Source organism: Glycine soja, chromosome 3 (assembly GCF_004193775.1).
Source record: "Glycine soja cultivar W05 chromosome 3, ASM419377v2, whole genome shotgun sequence".
NCBI lineage: Eukaryota > Viridiplantae > Streptophyta > Magnoliopsida > Fabales > Fabaceae > Glycine > Glycine soja.
The window spans coordinates 33127207-33152318 of NC_041004.1; the positions used below are offsets into that span (position 1 = coordinate 33127207).

Sequence of the window (25112 nt, forward strand, 5' to 3'; positions counted from 1 at the left end):
CAACTAATGGTGATTGTTAGTTAGTAGCACAGTATGTGGGTAAGGTGGCAATGGATAGCATAATTCTTGAAATTTTTCTGTAAAATAGGGTCTGCAACAAGAAGCAATTATATTTGTCTGCAGAGTGCTTCTTTATTTATTGGATAATTTCCTTTGACCAGAACTCCAGAAGTTTCCTTAGACAGTTACTTCTGGTGAAATAAATGTGTTCTTACACTCAGCTTTCATTTTTATTAGTGTTGGGGCTACACAAGTTTCTGTGTGTAAGGTGAGGTATTATAATAGTAGAAGGGATAAGTCATAAGTTAAAGAGGTTCAAAATTGAAAGGCAGATTCAATTTGGAAGAAAATCTTGAAATGGAACTATTCATCACCTGGTGTATCTGAGGCTATCAGGTTAAAAAAAATGAACTTAAAAAACAAATGAGTTAATCTAGTATTGCAATACATCGGCTAGTTAGTTTCTTTATAATAGTATCACATGTAATACGATTTCCGTCTTTTGACTTTCTTTAATAGAGGTAATGGCCCTCTTTAATTTATGAACTGGTTAGTAAGCAGAAACGATCATCTATCAAAGATGGTTCATGTCAGCTATAAGAAGTATAAGCTTGTGTATGCTTGTAATCCTTAACAAGAATTCTTTTGGTTTAGTCTTTCCTATTTAACCTTCATTCGCCAATGTTTGTTTCTATTACTTCTATATATATTACATGTCTTCTCCTTATTCTCATATCCTAGTATTTTTTATATAGTTTTGACATTTCATTTGAGTTGTCATTACTATTATAATTTGTGCTATTATGAGTTCTTGATGAGCATATATATCATTGCAGGAGAAACAGTTCTTAAAAATGTTCCAGATGTCAGTCATTGAAGTGCCCACAAATCTTGCTAATATTCGAAAACATTTGCCTATTCAAGCTTCTGCTGTAGGACATTTAATATTCGTTACTGTTGATTCTTAAGTATCTTTATAGTGTTGTATTTATTTAAACGAAAATACATTTTTGGTAACATCATAAAAACACGTTTTCATTGAGACAAATCCATATCCCATACACGATTTTGTTGGATATTGTGTTTGGACATTCTCTTACAATAGAAGTGCATTACTATTGTATATTTTTGTTCAACCAAAAGTCCGGGGTATTTTTGGAAATAGAAAATATTAAACAAAGTGTGAGGTGGTAAGATCATCTTTGTATCTTGCCTTCCGTTTCTCCATACTTTTTGTTTTCCAATAGATCTTCGTCTTCTAAAAGGTAGTCTCCGAAACCTTAGCAGTGATGTATTCCTGACTCATTTTTTTTCTCTCTAAATAAGGGCTCATTAATTTGAGAAAATATTTTTATTTTTATTTTATAAAAATAATTGTCATTTTCATGCCTCGCCTTTTGAAGTCAATTTGTAACCTTGCCTTTCAAATACACTGCTTCCTTGTCTATGTGCTTCAGATTGATATCAACAAAGGCATTGCTTTAGGTGCTATCTAGACAAACTTCAATCTCGTAGGCTAGGAAGGCACTCTTGAATTTGGCAATGAATTCCAAGCTACAATATTTTTGTTTGCCTTGAATCACTACTAAAAAATAGGCTTTCTACATCGGTTCTAACGGCCTTTCTACATCGGTTATGACGCGTGGTGGTAACCCGGGATCGTTGAATCACAACATCGGTTTTATGACCGTCTTTGAAGGCCGGGTTTTCTACATCGGTTGTCTAGCTACAACCGATGTAGAATGGGTAGCTTTCTACAGCAGTTCCAAGGCTAAAACCGATGTTGAATGGGTTGATATCTACATCGGTTATCAGTCAACCGATGTAGAAAGTGAAAGATTTTTATATCGGTTATAGTTCAACCGATGTAGAATGACTATATATGGTACGTGGCTACATCGGTTATCAATCAACCGATGTAGAAAATGAGGAGATTTTCTATATCGTTTATCACCAAAACCGATGTAGTATGAGGATGTTTCTACATCGGTCTACAGTCAACCGATGTAGAATTTGAAGAGCTTTTACATCGTTTATCGTATAACCGATGTAGAATGAGGATATTTTCTACATCGTTTATAATTGAACCGATGTAGAATATGTTGATTTTTTTTTTAATTTTTGGAAATTTATAAACCCAGGTTAAATTAGTACAAGAAAAGCTATGAATTGAAATACAGTACAAATAATGAAATTCAACAAAATATTGAAAAGCTATGAATTGATCTATCTTGCTCACTCCTTTTAAGAATGTTTGTACCAATGATGTAAAAAAAATAAAATAAAAAAGACTGAATTTTTTTGACAAGGCTCTAATTTAAATCATGCTCCAAAGTTTAGACAAAAGTTTGATCTGCTCAAACCTACTTCTCATGGAGATCTTTGAGATTCATATTCCATCAATTGCTCCCCACTGTTATGTCCATGTAAACCAAGTATCAGAAACTATAAAATCTCAAGTAAAATTTGATGTCAAGTTGTAAACGTACTTATGATCATCTTTGTCACTGTTAGTGCCAGAGGTAGGTGCAAAGCCTTTAATAACATCAAGCTTGTCTCTACAGAAGAAAGAAACAAAAATAAGAGTAGATTCATTGCAGATAATTCTTTGCAATGATCAAGAATAATTATGAACCAATCAATCAAGAAGCATAAATTGAAAATTGGTCCCACATCAAGTAACAGTCCAAGTAACTTACAGGATCTTCAAGTGTTGTAATTGAGACAGAAAATCGGGAACTTCATCCTTTAAGCTATTATTTGATAAATCCCTGGAAAGCAAATAATTAAGTTGCCCCTTTAGATATATTTAAATCTTGACACATGTACCAAATGACATATTGATTGTTGACACATAATACAAAGCAAAAAAATAAATAAATTAAAATAAGAGGTTTTTTCTGCAGGTCTCATCATTATTGAATCAAGAAAAATAAAATAAAATAAACTCACAAATTCTCCAGCATGGTGAGATTTAAAATTGAAGGGTCTATCTTTCTTGACAATCCACTCGAAGATAAATTCCTGCATGTTTTACACAAATCCACTTGAAGATAAATTCCTGTTTTACACGACCAGTCATTATTATAGGTTAAATATGTTTTTATTTTTAATAAATTTATGTTTTACATTAAATTTTTAGTAAAATAATAATTTTTATTTTTGATCTTTAACACTTATTTTTAATCCTTAATAAATTATATAATTTTGTATTTAATTCTTGATAATTTTTTTCATTTATTATTAGTTTGAGCTAAAATAAAATTTACTAATTTATTAGAGAACAAATAATGTGTTAATTTATCAAAAATTAAAACAAAATATTAAGAATAAATAAACAAAAGTATTGTTTTATTAAAAATTTAGTGTAAAACAAAAATTCATTACAATAAATATTTATGAAGGACAAAAATATATTTAAGCTTTTTATATATGTTATCATTTCAGTTTTATAAAGTTATGATATTAAATTGTTAAACACGACTTACAAAGTTGTGATTGTTGGGGAGTCATTTCCAGGATAAGTACAATTCAGACCATCCCACAAGTAGTCTATAGGGGCGCATGGATTCATTGCAGAAGAAAGAAACAAAAATAAGAGTAGATTCATTGCAGATAATTCTTTGCAATGATCAAGAATAATTATGAACCAATCAATCAAGAAGCATAAATTGAAAATTGGTCCCACATTCTAAAAATGGTCATCTCAGTGCTTCAAAAAAATTTCCCAAAAGAAATAGAAAGTACAAAATCATACATAAAAGCTTAGAAGCAAAGTTTGAGGGTTTTATCTTACTTTTGATATCCTGTGTCCACACCTTTGTTGGGGATGAACCAATTTCTTCATCTCCCTGAGTGTTATTCCAATTGGCACTTTCTTTCTTCAAATGACCAAGCTCGCTCAACAAATATTCAACATTGATGTAATGGCATTCCCTCCGAGTCTTCCAGAAAAGGAGTTCCACAAACAATAGGGGTTGCTTTTTCATTTTCTTTAGCATCTTTCTGACCAAACAAGTAGAGAAAAAGATCAAAATGTAGGGACATCAATGCTGAATTTATAGACACCTTGAATTTATAAGATATAAAGTAGAGAAAAGGATCAAAATGTAGTAAAATCTTAGTTGGTATGCTCATATTTACATCTGAATAACTATACCTGCATAGTCTTTGCAGGGACATCAATGCCGATTGCTATGTTAGTTAAGGAGAAGCACCCCTTGGGCAGTAGTGAATTTACCATCCTTGGGCAGAGGAAGATACAAATCAAGCTGCTTAAGTTTTCTAGAGACTTGGGCAGTAGTGAATTTACCATCCTTATCCAGTGCATTGGCTATCATGTAACTACATCTTCTGTGGTCCTTGAATCTGCAGAAATAACAACCCAGCTATTAACAACAAAATCAAAAGCTAAATTGAAATTCTATTTGTCATCCTGAGCAAAATAATATAGAAAATTCAGAAAACATTGAATTTTCTTATTTAACTCCTCTAAAAAGGTAAGCCACACAATATGTAACATTAAACAAAGTCTAAATAAATAAACAAACAAAAACACTAATGTAAAGCAAATGAAACAATGTCAAGGTCTATGTGACTGTACATGTGTCGCCAAATCCTACCTATCATTATCCTTTAATCTAAATGCTAATATTCATTCACTAAATCAATTATGTGACCAATTCTCTTCTTCACAAACCCAGTTGTCACAGTGACACAGATGGACCGATTGGGGACGCTGATGAGATCTGGTTTATAATGTCATTTTATTAATGGTTGCTGGCATCATTGATTATAGAGAGTCTCTACTAGAGACTTGTCTTTATACCAGGATGTATTATGGTACATAAAGCAACTTCACCTGCCGGCTAGAACCTTCCTAGGAAGAGAGTATAATTACAATTAGTGTTTTTGCACTAACAACATTCATGGCTTTATCTTTATAGTCCAAAAGGAAACACCAGCCAAGAACTCTTATCACAATCTCGTCAGCGCTCAGCAAGGCAAAAAAGCAATAAAAAATACAACAGCAAGGCCCATGTAGCGGGAAGAGAAAACAGTTGGTCAAGTGAGTGGTTCAGTGAATCAATCCTAGCCTTTAAGATTAAAGGAGAAGCAAGGAATAGGATTTGGTGAAATATAAAATTTGACACTTAATGTCAATTGGTCATATATACATAACAGAAACACATGCACATGCACACCAAAGCCTAAAGCTGCAATTTAATAAAATACTCCAAAATAAAGTGTCATATTGCTTAGTTTGGAATTTATCATAATTTTTTATTTCATGTTTATCGAAGAATTCATCTAGAGGAAATAAATAAGGACAAGAAGAAAACAAGCAACCATTCTAGAACAATAATAATAAAAGACATAGAATAACACATATCAAAACAGCTCTCAAGTGAAAACCCATAATTACAAAATTTATAAGCAATATAATTGATTAGCATTTCCATCTTGAATAAAAATAGGATTATTCAACTGTCAAGTTAAGGTTCCATCCTACAGTTTATGCATTGGTTCAACACCATTTTAATTATCAGCTGTATATATATATATATATATTCACATTGAATGAATGTCCTAGTTCTCCCTATATGCCATCTACCTAAAATTCCAATTCTTTTTCGTCCCACCCTTAATTTACTTTCCCCTTCCTTATATGACTTTATTTGTGTCATGCATCCCTCCAATCCTTATGAACTTTGAGTTTTGACAATGGGGACAATGAACAGAAACAGAACAGTTATTTCCCAGCAACAGCAACTGAACATCATTTAGATTTTAAAAAGAAAAGGGGAAAAACTCTGTCCAAATGCTTCTGTCCACATTAAGAAAATCTAGCTAATTTCATCAACAGAACAAGAAAGCATGGTCATATTGATAAGCAGCAGCTAAGACAATGAATATAACAAATAGTTCTAAGGTAATAATATTGGTGCCATTGAAATGAGAATTGTCATAGTAACATCATAAATACCTTTTTTCTATATCTTGAGGTACCAAGATGTTTCGAGGCTCCAAGATGTTTGGACAGGATGAGCTAAAAGCAGATGCAAACAATGAAGGAAGAAATTTCTTGTCGGACAATATGAATGTTTTTTGTGGATCCATCAATGCCAAAACATCACCCAAAAAATGGATCCACGTTGCATTGTTACCTGTTCTTACCAATTTAGAAATTTATAAAGTAACAAGGTAAAATTAATTAGGCATTGAGGGCTACATCAAATTATTCAGACAACAGAGTACCATTTTTCTTGCCAGAACGCTCAACATGACACCACAATGTACGCAATGAATCAATACAGCTCATGGCAGCAACCCTTATAGACTGGAAGAAAAATAAAAAAAATGCAAAGAAATCATTTGAGCCGATAACATCTTTTCAAAAACAAAGAAAACGGAAAAAAAAAGTAATAGAGGATATACCACCAAGAAAACCATTTGTCAACAATTATAAATTGGCGGTGTGCAGAAAAGGACAAAAATATACACAACGTCAGAGAGTAAAGCTAACAAAGAATCATACCTGATTATCACTCGCAAATGGAACAAGAACAGAAGGAAATTCAGCTAAAAGTTCAATTTGCCATTTATCTTGCGACAGGCTACAAAGAAATGCATAGCATTGAAGACTTTCAACCTGAACTGCAGCAGTAACACCTGTAGAATGAAAGATTCAACCAAAAAATATGCCAATTGAACTTTATCTTACTTCTGATTCTGAACGAAAAATGTTAACTATAGAATACCAAAACAATTTGTAAATATCAATTCCAAAGGAACACAACATTAGCCAAGTAAAATATAATAAGTGTAGAGCACCTTCATCTGTGAAAAACTTAGATAAGAGGCGGGGAGGTGATATTTTGCATTGTGCTGCTAAGTAATGGAGGTGTTCGAGGAATGTATGCTTCAATTTAGAGGAAGCAAAAAATACAAACAGATCCCTTATCTTGTTGACCCACTTATCATCATCATGCTGCATTTTGTAAAAGGTTAATATCCAACAAATGTTGAAGGTGAGAATCTAACAACAAATTCCAAGAAGGAAAGCAGGTTCATTAGACAATTGATAAAAGGATTACAAATAGTAAAGGAATTACTAACAAGCAGAATGTCAGAAGGTAGTACTGATATTAGTTGTGCTAGCCTCCAAAATATGCAAATCATAACCTTCACATTTAGATGTCTCAGCTTGACATACAAAAGCTCATTAAAGAATGCACTGCAATCCCAGTCTAACACTTCAGGCTTGAACTGCAAAACAACCCGAATTCCCAACAATCAAAACAGAAGTAAAAAAATTAGCTTCTCATTACAAAAAAAGTAAAAAAAAAATGAAATAAAAGCACCAATATGCTAGTAAATCATTTGTACCTCATCCAATGAGGCATCACCAGCTGTCATTGATGTTTCCCACTCAGCCTTTAGAATAGGAAATACACATTCAAATAGTGTATAAATGTCTTCATCTTTGATCAAAAGAAAAAAGTCAATATTTACCATTCCTTGATCCCATCTTTTGTAATTTTTTTACAAAGAAATCTAATACAGAGAATAGAAAAGTACAACTAGGGGAAGTAAAATATACTTCAAACATTTATTTCTAGCTTATTTGTTTAAACATTACTTTTTTAGTCATTATACGATATAAGATATTTATGTATTAGTTATCAATTATTTCTGAAAAATATTAAAGAGAAGGGGAAAACAAACCTTTTGGTTTTATCAAAAGAGACTGCAAAAGAACAAAAAAGAAGAGTGTCTTTGACAACTCCAAATCACTGCAACTTTCAACAAACCAAGCAATATGCTCTTTGGGGTGGACCATGAAATTCTTAGCCATGTTATCAATAGTCTTCAAGTTAATTGAAGATAAACTTCCAGGTATCAATGTCTGCAATTTTACTTCAAGAGTCACTAAAGTAAAAGATGATTGACGATTTCATCTGACGTAAACATATTCATGAGTTGTTGTGATTACTAATTAACAATTTAGAAATACTATCAAACCAAAAATGTCTTTGAGAAAACCCACACCACAAGTACTACTAGTAAGTAGTAACATATCATGTTCATATACTAGACTCGTCATGCTCCAATTGGGTTATTCCCACCATAATATCTGTAAAAAATGTGCATTTGAATTTTCAAAGTTTTGCTTTTCCAAAGGAGACAGGACCTTATGCTTGATTCATATCTTCAGTTCACCTTGGCAAATTCTTTATAGGATCTAGAGTTTGACAAACTTGCCTTTTTGAGCAACAGAATTAAACTTCTTCATACTGTAATTGTACATTAAAAACAAATTTGAAAGTAGATATTTACCCCTTCTCCAAAAGAAGACACGACAATATTCTGATAAAGTGGCCAGTTTATTTTGTTGACTAGTCCCAGAGCCTTTAAATTCAAGCTTTGTGTCTGCATGGCAAAATAAGTGGTTATTTGATAATTACCAGAGAAGGGAAAATATAAAAGCTATTAAATAAGTACAAGACCAAAATATATTAATTTTCTATCCGAAAAAAATATTAAATATGAAGTTACTTATTACCTGTGGTAGAACAAGGAGTAACGGAAAAATCATAGCAGCAACATTCTTCAAGTAATCAGTATGATCACTGAAGTAGGAGATGGCATTCTTTAGACAAGTGACAACAACTTCACCATTTAGACTATAGTTATCAGCTGAACCTACAAGAAGAGAATGGCGCATAATACATAGAGTGAACAAAGAGCATAATTTTTTTTATTCAATTAGTAAGGAACCAAGCAAAGACCATTTGCTTAAAGAATATCTAATACAAATCATTTCTTCTTTTTACTGTTTAGAGTCACTTGTAGGCATCGCAGTTGCTTCTCCTACAAATCAGATCATCTGACAAGCCAAGTCATCAGGCAATTTGTAATTATAAACTTATAAAATTTGAAATTAAAAAAAAGGAGAGAGGTCATTATTGCAGCACCTGAGTAGCTTTTCCGATGATTTCTTGGATCAATGTATGAGAAGGTTGCGGCGGACTGAACGACCCAAGCAGGAACATGTCAAACGCTGACCTGCATACAATTAGAGTTGCACAACAAAAAAACTGATCCTATATTGGGACCAATACAAAATGCAACCCAAAAGCAGTGCACACTAATAACGTAAACAAGTCCCATAATCATGTAACGATGCCGAATTAAAAGTCATGACCAGACAAATGATGTGTCTTGTGCAATGAAAATTTTACGTTACAAAGGTGATTAATGTTCCTATGTCATCTAAATTTGTCTAATTTACATCCATTTTCCAACTTCTAGCAAATAGGCTGCCCATTTCTTGCGTATTGTCGTCATGGTGTCAGTGTCTAATGCTGTTCCATCTGAAAAATACTACCAAGGGGAAGAAAATAAAATTTAGTTAGTACATCAACCATTTAAGTACGATTTCATACTACACAAATTGATTTGTTAGTCTAATAGAGGACATACGTTGTGGAGTTCATTTTTCAAACCGGCACTAACGATGCACCACATCCAATGCATCACATAATATCCACACTCATATGGTCCTTGTTGTACATGGCTCTACATGCAATATAAGCGCTCAATAAATGCTGGATCATTCCAATTGAAACATCAGACTTATTTCAAATTTTTTAAAAAAATAGGGATTACAACATACCTTAGCCTCAATCCATTGAGGTGGAGGTGGAGGTGCATTGTCCTTGCCTTGGAGATTACTGCATATTTCCTTCATTGCACTAAATTTGACAATAACAAAAGCCGAAGTTAACATGTAATGCTTTGAGTAGTAAACTACAAGTAATGACCAATGCTAAATTGAATAAGGTTGCGAAGTACTTGTTCACTGCAAACTTAATGTGAACATCAGGCTTTCTTCGTATAGAACAGAACCATATTATAATGTTCTCTCGTGGACACAACACAAGAAGTTGCCAATGTGCCCTAAAGTCAGCAACATGAAATTCACCATCAAACTGATGCAAACACATTGATAACAAGCACATGAATAGACTTACTGATTGAAGTAAGGTCCTAAGTATATTTCTCGATGTGACTCCTTGACCCACATTTCTATGTACTTTTGACATTCTTCACGCGTGTCCTTTGTGCAGCGTATAGACTGGGGCTCAAGGAAACCGTACACTGGAGAAAAACCAATGCTTGTACTCCAATCATTCATAAACCTGTTTTAAACACAATCAACAATATTCTTAGACAAATATGGAGTGGACAATAAGATATGACAACCAGTCAAATAATATGATTTACTTACATCATCCACAGCTGCAGTACAGATATGTTTAAACATTTGTCACCTAAAATTATTTCAGTCACATCTACATGTGTGATGAAAAAACCATTTGAGGCATTAGGTAACCCAAATTTCGCCCCGTCCCATGCCAACTCCATTGGCTTTGTGTAAACCACATATGACTTCTTAACCAATTCTCCCAGTGGGTCATCTGTGGCCACAGATGTTAACCTGTTCGGCTCTCCAACAGACTTTGATGGAGGCTTATCGAGTCCTATGACCACCTATAATAATTGAAGTTAGTGTACAACATGAAGAAGCATGTCAACAAATAGAACAGATTCATAGGAGAAAAAAACTAACCTCATTAGTTACTTCCCTAACAAGATGGGTCGGCCATGCGACGAATGTGCCAACGGCCTGCTCAAGATAATGAACCTCTGATGTAGGAATAGGGACCTCAGCGTAAGGCATGTATGTTCTGACAACCTGAACCTTAACAACATCATTTTCATAACGAACATTATGTATGGTAGATGAATTCTCAAACACTTTTCCCAAGCCCGCAAGCACAATATTTTCCCCAACAACTACGAACAAGCCCATCAGATCGTCACCACCACTCAAAAGCTCTTTAAGTAATCCGCTTCCTTCAGGTCCAGCGCAGCTACCCTTTGTGCTAACACGCGCAAGTAGAGCTTGTATTTCTGGCGCCTCAATGGGGGCTGACTGATGTGATGCAATATGAGATAGCTCTACTTTCAATGATTTTTTTAACTCTTGCTTCATCATCTCCAAATTTTGCCACTGTTTTTCTTCAACTGCCCTCATCCAAGCCTCTTGTTGCTGCTTTTGTTCTTGTTGTACCTCCTTTCTTATCTCATCCTATACCTCCTTTCTTATCTCATCTTGTAGCTGCTTTCTTATGTCATCCTTAATTACACCGATGATATCAGCCAATTGTTGTTGGTTGATCGATGGTGACGATGTGCTAGAAGCACGTGAGGCTTGGCCAAAGTATTGGCTTATTGTGACACTTGTCCCTGCGACGCGAACACGGCCTGGATGCTTAGGTCGGCCAAGGGCCGTGTTGAGTATGTCCTGTCGCCCATGCGGAACAAAACTCCCCTGTGTTGCTTGTTCCTGTAATGAATCCTGCATGCATATACAATTTTTGAATTTGAATTAAACAAATTTGACTAGGTTAGCTAACCATTATTTGCCAATGACAGTAACCAAAAAATATATGAACTGACAATTTTGTCTGCAATTTCTTGTGCCACTTCAGACGTCATTTGGCCATGCCGCTTAGTGCGGGCGATCTTCCACTTCAAGTGTCTTGCAATTGGGGATGGTGGGTCGACGTTGAGTGTTGGGCTTTCAGTACACGAATGTTCCTCATGTCCACGCTTGCTCTTCTCCTCCATAAGTTTCTTGTCAAGCAGTTCATACCCCCCACGAGACAGTACGTGAGGGCAGTCATTAAATTTTTTGAATTTCCTGGGCCTTCTTTCGTATACCCTGAAAAAGACAAGCTTGTACTAGTCATATATATGTTACAAAACAACGAAAGCAAAAATTGAATCGATTATTGCAGATACAGAAATACTTAAACAAACCTGCCAATTAGGAGTTTTGCGGCTTTTTGCAAATTCCGCCCATGTTTCTGGATCAAGGCCATACTTGACTGTAGGATCAGATATTTGCTGACCTTCATTGTCAGCAAAGACAAATTTTGAAGTCAATGAAGACTTAAATTGCCTCCATCTTGCTGCAACTGTTGACATCACCTTTTTTTTTGCATTTTCACCTTCAGGGATATCAAATTTGCGCTGCACAACAAAAGGAGTTATGTAACAGTATGTAAATGAATCCTTTAAAAGTAACTTAACAAAAAAATCATGAATACAAGTGTATTTAGAATTACTTACCAAAATATCTTTCCATATTAAGCTCTTTAGATTGTCGGGGACAACATTCCAATTCGCGTGTACAATAGGAACTTTTTCCCTTGCGACAACCCCTAAATAACTGTGAAATTTCTCTTTATGAGGCCCTGACCCTCTACCTGTAGCTGGATTCACGTTCACAACTGGCCGTGGGCCATCTAAGCATCTAGACGTCAAACTTCTGAGCCTCGTGGATTGTCTTGTCCTTTTCGAAGTAACCTCAGGAGGGTTTTCTGATTGTGGCGGGGATGGTGGTGGTGTTGCCATGGCCCTGCGGAACAAAACAAGTGTTATAAATATGTCAAATTCAATGATGTAATAGGGTGCATGATTTTCAAAACAACTTAGCAATTTATGCATGACTAATGTTAGAAATGTTAAGTAATACTTATATGGTTGTGCTTATATAGTTACGTAGGAATGTTCTCCCATAAACCCTCGTCATGATCAGTACGATTTGCATATACATCATCCTCTTCTTGTTCAATAGTACTTGAAGGCATATCTTTGGAGAAAGATGGCATGTCAGTGACATCAAGTGTTGATCCATCAACATGGTGACCGATACAAATTGTTCTCCCTTGCAAAACCACTGCCCATCTAGAGTCGCATGGATCTTCTACATAAAACACCTGTCGAGCTTGCGTTGCCATTATGAATGGGTCGTCCTTGTAACCAACTTTTTTAAGGTCTACTAAAGTGAATCCCATTTTGTCTTTACGCACACCTGTGTTTCCATTGACCCACTTACATTTGAAAAGAGGTACTCTAAATTCACCGTAATCAACCTCCCAAATCTCTTCAATGACTCCATAGTAAGGCATGCAAGCTTCAATGGGATTATTGTCAGCAGCACTACAAAAGTGCTCTGATTGACCATCAACACTGACCCCGCTATTTTGCACACTACTTTTATCATCCTGGGACTTTGTGTAGAAAGAATACTGATTGATATCATATCCCTTCCAAGTTGGAACATTCATATTTGGACCCACGGCTAGCAATCTTAATGTGTCTGAAGCACTGTCATCGGCGAAGATTGTTTGTCTAAACCACGATATGAAAGTTCTATTGTGCTCTTGCAACAACCTCATCATGTTCATTTTTGGGTGAATACGACACAGATGTTGTTTGTGAGCATCTATGTAAGGGATTACCTCAGCTGTGTTGTGTAATACATATAGATGAGCTTGTGCCAGCTGTTGGTGATCCATGGTTACAACATTGAACCCCCGTGTGCCCCTACCTTCCATGGTGGAGCCATGACGACTTTGAGGAAGTCCCACTGGTGTAGCCATTTCTATATATTGTGAACAAAACTCAATAGCTTCCTCAGCAACGTATCGTTCAACAATGCTAGCCTCTGTCGATATGGATTTTTGGTATATCCTTTCAACACCTTCATGTAACATTCAACTGGATACATCCATCGTAAAAAGACGGGCCCACACAACCGAATCTCACGTACAAGATGAACAATTAAGTGAACCATGATGTCAAAAAACGATGGAGGAAAGTACATTTCTAATTGACATAGGATAATGGCTGCCTCGTTCTCCAAATCATCCAATTGTTTTGGGTCAATGACCTTACGACAGATTGCATTAAAGAAAAAGCACAAGCGGCTGATTGCAACCCTTACCTTTTCAGGCAATATACCACGCACAGCCACTGGCAACAATTGTTGCATTAACACGTGATAATCATGAGATTTCAAGCCAACCAACTTCAAATCATTAATTGACACAAGGCTCTTGATATTGGAAGAGTATCCTTGTGGGACTTTCACATTTTTAAGACAATGACAAAATTGTTTTTTCTCCTTAGTTGACATTGTGTAACATGCTGGGGGCAAATAAGTTCGCTGACCTTGTGATTACGGATGTAACTGTTCTCGTATACCCATATTGACCAAATCTTGTCGACATTTCAGACCATCCTTTGTCTTTCCTTTGATGTTAAGAAGGGTGCCAAGTAAACTATCACAAACATTTTTCTCCACATGCATAACGTCGAGACAATGCCAAACATGTAGATTGGTCCAATAAGGAAGATCAAAGAACACTGACCTTTTCTTCCAAATGTTCTTGTTAGCATGATCCTTCCGCTGTGTCTTACCAAAAACAGTTACGATGTCTTTCACCCGATCATACACTTCATGGGGAGCTAACAGTTCTGGGGGTTCTTCAGCCTCTTGGCTACCATTAAATGCTTTCTTCAATCGTCGATAGGGGTGATAATGTTTTAAAAACCTACGATGCCGTGTATAAACTGTCTTCTTCCCATGTTTAAGTTGGATGAAACTTGTGTTTTGCTCACAAATAGGACAAGCCTGGTGACCTTTCACACTATATCCACTCAAATTCCCATAAGCTGGAAAGTCATTGATGGTGCAAAATATCATCGCATGCAACCTAAAAGTCTCACCCTGATTTGCATCATACACATCAACCCCGTCTACCCACAACTTGCGCATGTCTTCAATCAAAGGAGTAAGGTACACATCAATATCGTTTCCTGGCTGTCTTGGACCCGATATCATCATAGACAACATAATGTATTTGCGCTTCATGCATAACGAAGGAGGAAGGTTGTAAATCATTAGCAACACAGGCCATGAACTATGATTAGTGGACAAGTTACCAAATGGATTCATGCCATCCGAAGCAAGACCAAGTCGAAGGTTTCTTGGTTCGGCTCCAAATTCAGGATACAAGTAATCAATTGTCTTCCACTGTGGAGAATTAGCAGGATGTCGGAGAAACCCATCATTTATTCTGTCAACTGCATGCCATTTGAGGTTAGAAGCATCGTGTGCAGTAGCAAACAATCGCTTAAACCTTGGTATAATTGGAAGGTACCAACAAACCTTTGCTGGACGAGGGTTGGATGTGGCTACATCATCAGTGTATTCCCCGTCATTTTGTTTGTATCGTGATACCCCACATGTTGGGCAATTCCGCAATTCGGCAAACTCTTTTCTGTACAACACACAATCATTACGGCAAGCATGAATCTTCTTGTACTCCAGACCCACAGGACATAATATCTTCTTAGCCTCGTAGTGACTATTTGGTAACTTGTTATCATTGGGAAGCATATTCTTCAATAAGACAAGCAACTCAGTCAGACTTTTGTCACTCCACCCAAATCTAGCCTTCAAGTTGACCAAAGCTAGCACTGCAGATAACCGAGTGAAGGTTGTGCACCCCAAGTACAACGGTAACTTGGAATCTGTTTCCAAATCTTCATAATAGGGTGCATGAGCTTCCAAAAATCCCTCTTGCCCAAGATCACGTATCATGTCTTCCATTCGATCTCCGGTTTCTAACGGTACCGCCTCATTGTCGGCAGGTAATGAGACCTCTGGCAATTCACCGTGCCATATCCAATTTGTATAACTCCGAATGAAGCCATCACAAATTAGATGTGATCTAATGACAACTAATGTCTGACGCCTTCCATTCACACAGTTTACGCACGGGCAAAAATACTTTCCACCCACAGCTGGTGCATGTTGTTGTGCAAACTTCAAGAAATCTTCAACCCCCTTTTCATACTCATCGCTTATGCGGGGTGCTTGAATCCAACTTCTATTCATGTTTCTTGTTCTACAAGAGGGCGTCTGTTATGGCATATGCATGACAGTCTCACTTTTTTTATATGAAGGTCGGGTCCTATCCCATTCAGGAACAAACTTTTTTTGCTTCATTCATATGTACAAGTTAAGTATGTTATGCTAAATTTGATGAAATTTTGGCAGCATTTCGCATTGGTTTCCAAATACACAAAATGAAAGCGGTCACCTAAATTGACCACAATCAAGTATGCACTCGGAGAACAAAGCAATATGCAATAAACCAAAATCAAATCAAATATACCACAACATACTTAACCTATAACTATGAATGAAGTAAAAAAAGAGAGCTTCCAAACTGTCCGAACGGACAATTCAAGAATCCATACCACAACTAATCCAAACTATCCGTATTAATCATGGTATGGAATCTCAAACGGGAAACTAGGGTTCACTCACAATGCACATATTTTTTATGAACAATAATAGTAATTTATGGAACAACAAACTTACAATCCAAATAAAATTCCTATTAACTTACATACCTAGATAGATGGCTGCGGTAATGGAAGCTTCAAATACTATCAATTTTGTCGTGGGTTAACCAACAAAGTCTGAATTGTCCAATACAAAACTCATAAATTGTAGCCACGGAAACCACAACAATGTGTAGACAGTTGTGAAGCACAACAGATTATACATCGTTTATCAGCAGTTGATGAAAATTTAAATCAAATCATACATTGCTAACTCAATTGACAAACAAATTTTATGATAATACAAGTGCTGAACCATATAAAGAGGTGCATACTTTTACGGCAGGAGATTTGTAAGATGAAACTGCACATAACATGACTTGGTATTGGCTTGTTTGTGTTAGCTAATTATGCTGTATATTTACCATGTCTTTGTCATTTCTTGTTAGTTATTATAGACATAGTCAACGTACATAAGAAAGAACAATAGTAACCAAACAAAAATCAGCAGGCTTTAAAAAAGTGTGTGGAAGAGATCAACTGTTTGGAGTGGGAGAGTTTTGCTTTCCATCCCAGCCCTTTAATTATCCTTGTCTTTGAATGCTATATCAGGTAATTTCTACTATTTTGGGTTTTACTTGAAATGATTTTTGGGCATGGATTTGCTGGAGCTAAAGAGAGTACAATTGTTGGTAATACTTAAGGCAAGAGTGGGATGGAACAAATGGTCAAACTGAATGAGATGGTAAAAACTTCACAAGGTGTGCCAAATTGTATGCTTTATACATAAGTGTAATACCAATTCAAATACTAACATGTTAATCGTAAAATTAAATTAATAATATCTTAACTAAATGATAAGAACAAGATCATTTTCACCCAAAAAAAGAGAACAAGAACACTATGTAAAAAAAATGGTTCATTATAATATGATTATTCATATACTATGGCACCTTTCTTCACATCAGAGCACATGCATTGTAATGTACAGGCAAGTAACAGAAGCCTAAACAAGAAAAGAAAACAGGAAACACAACTGGTAAATAACCTATTCATAGGTGTCTAATTGGTTCTATTAGCAGAGACTAATAATAATCTTAAACTACCTAATAATTTTTTATTAAGCCTATATTTTCCCTTTTTTTTATGCCTTGCTCATAGGTGTCTAATTGGTTCTAGTTGGGTATCCAACAATTATACACGCACTTCAACAAATATAATGAATTTTGTAGATAGTAGTAGGAGATGGGGGCTACTCTTCTTCGCTTCTTTTCCGAAGCTGTCAGTCCTTGGTTCACTCATAAGTCATAACTTCACATGTTCAAATTAAACAGTGAGGAGTTATAAAAAAATATCAAATGGGATCGGGTCCATTTTAATTTTTTAGGACCTATGTAGTTAATATAGTTACTAGGATCGAATCCCATAGGGTCAAATCCCTGACCCCAAAAAAAGAAAAGTGCCACATGCTAGCGATAGTGCTTGGCATCTCTGAAACATAACATACTGTTTCAAGGGAACAATTCCTAACACAAACCCCAACAGAACACTCGAAGTAATCATTTCATATGAATGAATGAATACTAAGAAACTTTTTAGTTGCCAAATTCAAAGCATGCAGCAGTACCTCAATTGTACTTTTCTGCATCCATCTCTTATTGGTCATGTCATGATTTTAGTAGTATTTCACATTCCAATGCCCAACATTGCAATAAAATTATCCATGATATTTTTAATTAGTGGTGTATTTTTTTTATATAACACTTGCATTATTATAAACAAGCAATATCTCCAATATCCGAACTAGTATTGTCAATTTGATCTTAAGTCATACAGGCCAAAATATCTTATCAAAGTAAGAAATGTCTTAGAATTTTGTTGTATGGGTTCTCATCTTATGAGATTTTTTGCAAATGGGGTAGGCAGAATATGCCTTTGTAATTATATATCATTTTCAGTACATCTAGTACTGAAGTTTTATTAATACTATCAGATTTTTGCAGTGCAAAAAAAAAAAAGAAGCCAAAGTATACAAAATATACTTCATTCAACTTCTTACATTATTATTGTCAATTTCAATAACCCTTTACACCAATGCACCTAGATAAGGTTGATGACAGCTGGGGCAATTTAAGTCGTTTGAAATGCTTTCAACATTTGCAAGATTGATAAGATACAATAATTAGATAATTAAAAAGTTATAATCTCTCGTACGTATAATTTATTTTGTGGTGTTGACAGTTTCAAGGGTTGTTATTATTGAGAACAACGGTCGCAGTGTATGTAGTGAGAGCAAGGTGGAACAAGTAACCTCTTACGGAGAGACGGCAACTTTGTTCGATTGGTTAATAACCTGTTCATATATAGGTGTCTAATTGGTTAATAACCTGTTCATAGGTGTCTAATTGGTTCTACAATTTTCTACAATTTAACCTTGTATTTTCGCACAACAATCAACATATTTCTATGTCTGGTATTGTCTTTGGGTTTTTAAATGCTTTGGTTCTATCTGATATTGATTGATAACTTCTAAAATGTGGTGAAAACTACGATAGACATTAAATCCAAATCACACACTCACACACACATGTCTTTTGAATACACAAGCTTGGATACCACATGTCCACATTACTCATAATTTTTATTTTTAAGGTTCAATGAAAGTAAAAATTCTTTTCAATATTTCACTTAACATTTTATACAAAAGCAAAAACTACTGGGACATGCATGTTAGATTTCTTCTGATGTGGGACTTGGGTATTTCCCAACAATGCATAAGTCACATAGGCAGGGTATTCTAGTCTCTAGACATCAGTTCCTATCAAATGAATGACAGAGGAAACAAATTAATTGTTTCATTCACTTACATCAACCAAGTCCAAATTTGCTACTCTATATTTGTGTGCCTAACCAGCGTGCGTCCAGACAGGATAGACTAATAGAATGATTAATTTGAGGAAGCTTGTTCAGAGGTCACTGTCTTTAGAAGCACTTCGCAACTTGGTGCCTCATATTGAAGCCTTAGCCTTATCTGCCATGAACTCTTGGGGTGGTGATGGCCAAGTCATTAACACATTTAAGGAAATGAAAAAGGTAGGTTTAATTTTTGCTGCAAACATAATATGTGTGTGTATGTGTATAGCTTTTATATTAAATTGACTCATTGACACTGGACCAATGATTGGATGGATTATTATATTGCTATTTATATTCAAGCACTGGTGAGTCTCGCATTTCTGGCATTTGTTTATGTATATTTTACTATATAAGTGGGATAGTGATAGCAATTCAGCAACAGAACACCACATAGGCCACATTGCAGAAGCTACTAACAGGCCAAGAAGAGTGAGTAAGAAGCCCACTTACTTGCTTTGCGCGAAGGCTCCAAGTGCTTGTAGAATCTTCCAGAGTTTGTTACAGCATTCCACTAGTTTGTTGGTAGTGATAATTAACTATACAACAATTTGAATTTCTATTAGCTATAGTAGTATAAATATGTAAAAGAAGTGGAATGAAAAATCAAGCAGAACACCCATAACTGAAGTCAACTGCAACTGCAAGTACTCTACATATATAATTTCCTTTTATGCTTGCTTTTCACTAATTCGATGCAATGCACTCAGAACCACCAAGTTTAAGTGGTTGCAGCATATTAAAATAATCCTACTATTTGATCTTTCTCTTGCTCGTTTTGCCTTGTTACTAAATGGGTTGAGATGCCTCAAATAAACCCTCCTCTACATTCTGTTTGATCAATGATAGCATTTGATGGACAGGTTTAAATGGTGGTGTGTTTTAAAAAGAGAATGCAACAATACAAGGATTTTTAAAATGTAGGATATTTGATTGAACAGAAGATAGAAAAGCAGGTTAAACGCTACATTAATACTTGTGGATAGACTCCGACAAACAGTGTTTTCTGTTCACAAATTTATTAAATCTGAGGCCTTATTTAACCCACCGGCTTTTATCCAAAAATTTAGAAATAGTATATAACATTATATTCATTTATTTTCAGATAAATTGGTACATAAACGTGTCGTGTGTAGGCTGTGTAATTTTGGAAAGGTATTATTACTCGGTTGGTCCTGAACTGTTAGTAAATTTTTAAATAGGTCTCCAAACTATTTTTGTTTAAATATATCTATGATCATGTGATTTTTTTTAGTTAAATCCCTTAAAGTTTTTAAAATCGCCACTAATTATCATTGTGTCAGTTTAAGGACCTATTTAAAAATTTACAAATATTTCAGAAATTTATTGAATAACTTAATATTTTAAAAATATTTACAATGTTTTTTTTATGATAATGCAAAATTTCTGTAGAGTCTCTGTAAAATTATGTATGCTTTAATTTTTAATTCGTAAATCCATTTTTTATTTGATAAATCATAGTTATTCAGTAATATGATAAAGGAAGTGTTAAAAGAAAGTATTGTCGCTTAGTAGCATCCAAGTATAAGGATAGGTTGGTCTAAATCGAATAGAAGCCACTTCTGATCTGTCAATTTTAACTAATTATGGGCTGGACTTACTGGATTGGGCCAACTTTTATAAGAGAAAGCAGACAAATCAGGCCTGTTGTATCCAACAATCCTATTATTATAGCTTCTACCTCTCATTACATTTCCAACAATTCATTTTAGAATATAAATTTATATTTTAGAATGAATTTTTTCAAATGGAACGAGAGATATTCGATGTAATAATAAAAGTGTACAATGTAAATGCCACAAATCAGTTGGTTAGGTCCAATTGCTTAAATAAAAAAATGATTTTATGATACTTTTTTTTTCTTCTTCCAGCAAGTACGGTTTTTATCTCATTCAAATTTATTTAATATTTAACATTTTTAAAACTTAAATATTATAAATTTTTAAAATATATCTATTAAAACATTTCTTTTGTTAGACACAAAATACCTAATAAATGGTCTTGGACTTACAAATAATATTTGCATTGCACTGCTAACATTAGAAAGGTTTTAAGATTCTACTTTTAACCAGGAGTTGACCAGGATCGGCTCACTAGATATAATTCCAAGAATTCCATTTTGATGCCAAATGTAAGTTAGGCTTAAGTCAGAAATAAAACTTACACTGCTTAGGTTTGCTAATGCTAGGTATTACTACAGAAGGACAATCTTAATACCCAACAAGCCAACAAGAAAGTTCTTTATTTAATGAGGTTATATGTGCCACAAACATCAATAGAGACTAGAAATTTACATCTGAAAAATGAAAGGAAAAGGAGGAGAAAAATGCCTGAAGCAAATTAAATATATAATTGAGAGGGGGAAAACATATAAATAACTTGAGAGAACCAAAATGTGATAAATACCTTGAGAATTCTTGACATGAAAGAAGTGTTATCCAGAGATAATGCATTATTTGCTGCTTCTTTTCGCATGAACTCAACATAAGCTGCCCTGCTCAAGTAAATGTGAATCAATATAGCTTCACCAACAAAATATACCGAATATATAATGAATAAAACAAAATTCTGACACTTTTTACCCTTTTGGCTGCCCAGTTGCTGCATCAGTAACTATAATCACTTTTAAAACTTCCCCAAATCTATTAAAATGCCGAGACAAGCCATCTTTGGTGGCAGCAAAATGAACCTGTGACAACCAACATCAGAAATCAAACAAATCCTACCAATCCCTGAAGCCTGCCCTCCCACACCAAGAACAGAGGAGTAAGAGTTCTTACATTGCTAACAAAAATGGTTCTGGAATCAACATCTTCTGATGGACGGCCAACAACATTAGAACCTGAGAATACACAGGATGCATGCAATCAATTCTACACCTGATTACCCTAGGTCTTCAAATGATATTTAAAAAAAAAAAGAAAAAAATGTGTAATTTAATAACAGCCCTTCACCATAATTAAATAATTTAAATTTTAAACGCCCAGAAATACAATATTTGTATGTCTCAAAAACAAAATTTTCAGAAGATTTAAAACTCACCAGAAGCGGTTAAGTGAGCCTTGCTAAACTCTTTCTGAACATCAAGAGCAGGGTTTGCCTGTTAAATGAAATGATATCAATGAAAGTGATGTACAGCTAAACAATCTAGCAGGTTATATTTATTAATTTTTAGAGAAAATACATTTTGAACACCCCCCCCCCCCTCGTTTGACTTAATTGAAAGAATAAACTATTCACTTTAAACCAAATTATCAAGGTCACATGCCTGTTTGGATAACTTCTCCAGAAGCACTTTTATGAGAGAATAAGAAAAAATTAAATAAGTTCTTCATAGGCCAAAATTAGCTTTATGCATAGCTGACTTATGTAAGTTTTCTCAAGAAAATTTAGCGGACAGACCAACCATGGCTACCATTATGCTCATGAATGCTAACAATGTAACCCCAACCAAGGACAACACACAATTGCTAAGAATTAAAATACAAAAAACCAGAAAGATTGTTGAGACACATGATCAAAAAAAGTGTGAAATTAGTCATACCTTATCAAAAGCACTACGAACAATGTTAAGTGAAGGAAGCTCACGATGTCATCCCTCTGCAATTACAGCACTAGATTAGACAAAAAGCACAACACTATAAACACAATAAAACAACCAAAAATGCTCTGAACCCCTGTTGCAGTAGTGTGCAAATCAAATCAATTAGCATAACCTATGATTATACTTTTAAAAATTGAAATCTTTTTTTTTAAAAAAAAATTAAAACTACCTGAAGTTGAGTCAGATTGTTGAGCCTAAGGTGGAGGTTTTTGAAGTTCAAGAGGGTGGCCAACCACGTTATCTGCCTCATTTCGAAAGTTTAAAAACTAAGTATTTTTGTTAGTTAAAATTGTAAAAGGGGTACAGAACTAAAAGGAGTATTTTACTAGAAGCTGATCTCAGAAAGATGTACTACCTTTGTGAGTGGTAACAGAAGTTACATTGGCGGCATGAATGGGAGCTCAGGCACAAACGGACGAGGAGCGCGGAGCACGGCAAACAGAGGAAGGTATGGTGGCAGAGGAGAGAAGCTGCTGCTAGGGCAAGCGTGTCATGGGAGATTTCGAAGAAGTGATCGAATACATGCATGCCCGAATCCAAAAGACACACTCGCGTGTGTAGCACGTGCAGGAACTCTCTCTGTACAAAGGCGGTTATTGGGCCATGACCGTCTTTGTATGTTTATGGGCAACATACAAAGGCGGTTTACTTGTCACACCCGCAGTAGAAGAAAGGGTGTATATTACGAAAAACCCATCGCGCCGTAATAACAAAGACGGGTGTCCGCGACCGTCGTAGTAAGTTTCGTTTTATTTACAAAAATGCCATCGAGACACATTCTAAGGCGGTTCTAGGGAACCGCCTTAGAATGTGCGACGTAAAAAAAGGATTTTTTTAGTAGTGAATGGTGCATGCACTTAATCCTAAGCAATTATTGTGTTGTAAATCCTAGACAATAATTACTTAGGATTAAGCAATAGTCTCTAACAATCGAAATTTTGATCAACAAATATCTCTAAACTTTTCATCTATCATCATTGTTGCATTCAAGTAAAAACCTTAAATATTGATATAACAATAACATTGATATTCAAGTGACTTATCACATCATTAAGTTTTACTATAGACATGTAATATTTTTTAAAATTGTTTTAAAACTCTTATTTGTTCATACCAATTGACGATGCTAGATTTGTTAATCAGATATTAGAATCATAGTTTCTCAAAAATAATACTAGTAGTTATTTTGTTAAAGTCATTGAATTATCAATATTGTTGTGTTATTCCTTAACATTATTTTATGAAATGTTTTCAAAGAAAATGCTTTCTTAATGTAAGAAAAAGATATTTTTAGTGTTATTTTCTATTTTTCTATCTATTAGCGACATTGATAGTCAAATAACTTATCACATTATCCAAAAGTTTAATAAACCAATAACATATATTTTTTTAATCTCACTTGATGAAACTAGTCGATGGTGTTAAATCAATTAATAAGAGATTAAAAATATAAGTTTTTTCAAAAATATTATATATAATTATTCCATGAGACTTTATCTTCTTTGATATCGTGATAAGTTACTATATATGCTACCAAGTCACTATTGTTGAATGCATGGATTGGCGATAGAGAAAAAGGTGAGACAATTTGACAAAATTTAGATTAAACACTAAAAATAAAAATTCAAAAAAACACCCAAAAAAAAAAATAATTCCTGATTAAATTGGTGGTATCGTTTTTTCAATTAAAAGATAAAGAAAACATTTGAATTTTTTTTCACTTTTAGACTTGTTTTATGAAAATTTCCGGAGAAAATATTATTTAAATGCAAGCATAATTATTTAGTTTTATTTTCTATTCTTAGTGGAAAAAATGTGACCTTATTACTTTCAATATTTTTATATTTTAAAAGATTTATATGAAGAACAAAGATAAAAGGAAGTCATTTTCAACGTGTTTTTGGTATTTTATATTGTAACTACTTTTGCACAAAAAAATGATGAGTACGATTTTGGTGGGTTGATGCCATATATGTGGGATGTGATAGTGCAGTAACAGTTCATCTTTCTATTTTATCCACGTTGTACTATTTTATCCACGTTATACTTTTAGTTTGGTTTGTTATGCAAGCATCTCCTATAAAAAGCTAATAGCCCTTATTTCGAAAAGATTCCAATTTATAAAATCACTACAATTTTTAGATTTAACATCGCACGGTTAACATCAGTTATTCATAAAACGGATGTTAACAAAAGTTCGGTGGCATTTTTATAAATAAGTAGAGTTAGTTAATATCGGTTTTTCCAAAATCGATGTTAACGAGTTGATGTTAACATCAGTTATTTAAATAATCGGTGT

General features: G+C 34.5%; 3 protein-coding genes and 1 long non-coding RNA gene across 4 annotated transcripts; all 4 read right to left on the reverse strand.

Moving 5' to 3' along the window:
• Window positions 1–2219: 2219 nt before the first annotated feature.
• LOC114405166 (uncharacterized protein At3g06530-like) lies at window positions 2220–8860 on the reverse strand. The gene is made up of 14 exons (XM_028367809.1): window positions 8851–8860; window positions 8567–8706; window positions 8341–8433; window positions 7729–7909; window positions 7390–7484; window positions 7120–7269; window positions 6835–6991; window positions 6539–6672; window positions 6259–6340; window positions 5987–6167; window positions 2953–3024; window positions 2700–2771; window positions 2490–2558; window positions 2220–2413 (listed from the first exon to the last, which is right to left on the reverse strand). The coding sequence occupies exons 1-14, from the start codon at window positions 8858–8860 to the stop codon at window positions 2371–2373; spliced, it is 1479 nt and encodes a 492-aa protein (XP_028223610.1). The 3' UTR covers window positions 2220–2370.
• A 170-nt stretch (window positions 8861–9030) lies between these two features.
• On the reverse strand, window positions 9031–9758 carry LOC114405529. Its single transcript, XR_003665258.1, has 3 exons — window positions 9680–9758; window positions 9487–9582; window positions 9031–9387 (listed from the first exon to the last, which is right to left on the reverse strand). It is a non-coding gene; the product is annotated as an uncharacterized LOC114405529 (long non-coding RNA).
• Window positions 9759–10646: 888 nt separating this feature from the next.
• Window positions 10647–11772, reverse strand: LOC114405483. The gene is made up of 2 exons (XM_028367992.1): window positions 11530–11772; window positions 10647–11428 (listed from the first exon to the last, which is right to left on the reverse strand). The coding sequence occupies exons 1-2, from the start codon at window positions 11698–11700 to the stop codon at window positions 11159–11161; spliced, it is 441 nt and encodes a 146-aa protein (XP_028223793.1). The 5' UTR covers window positions 11701–11772; the 3' UTR covers window positions 10647–11158.
• On the reverse strand, window positions 11756–15823 carry LOC114405167. The gene is made up of 6 exons (XM_028367810.1): window positions 14125–15823; window positions 13756–13893; window positions 12637–13621; window positions 12205–12493; window positions 11893–12105; window positions 11756–11794 (listed from the first exon to the last, which is right to left on the reverse strand). The coding sequence occupies exons 1-6, from the start codon at window positions 15821–15823 to the stop codon at window positions 11756–11758; spliced, it is 3363 nt and encodes a 1120-aa protein (XP_028223611.1).
• Between the last annotated feature and the right edge of the window lie 9289 nt (window positions 15824–25112).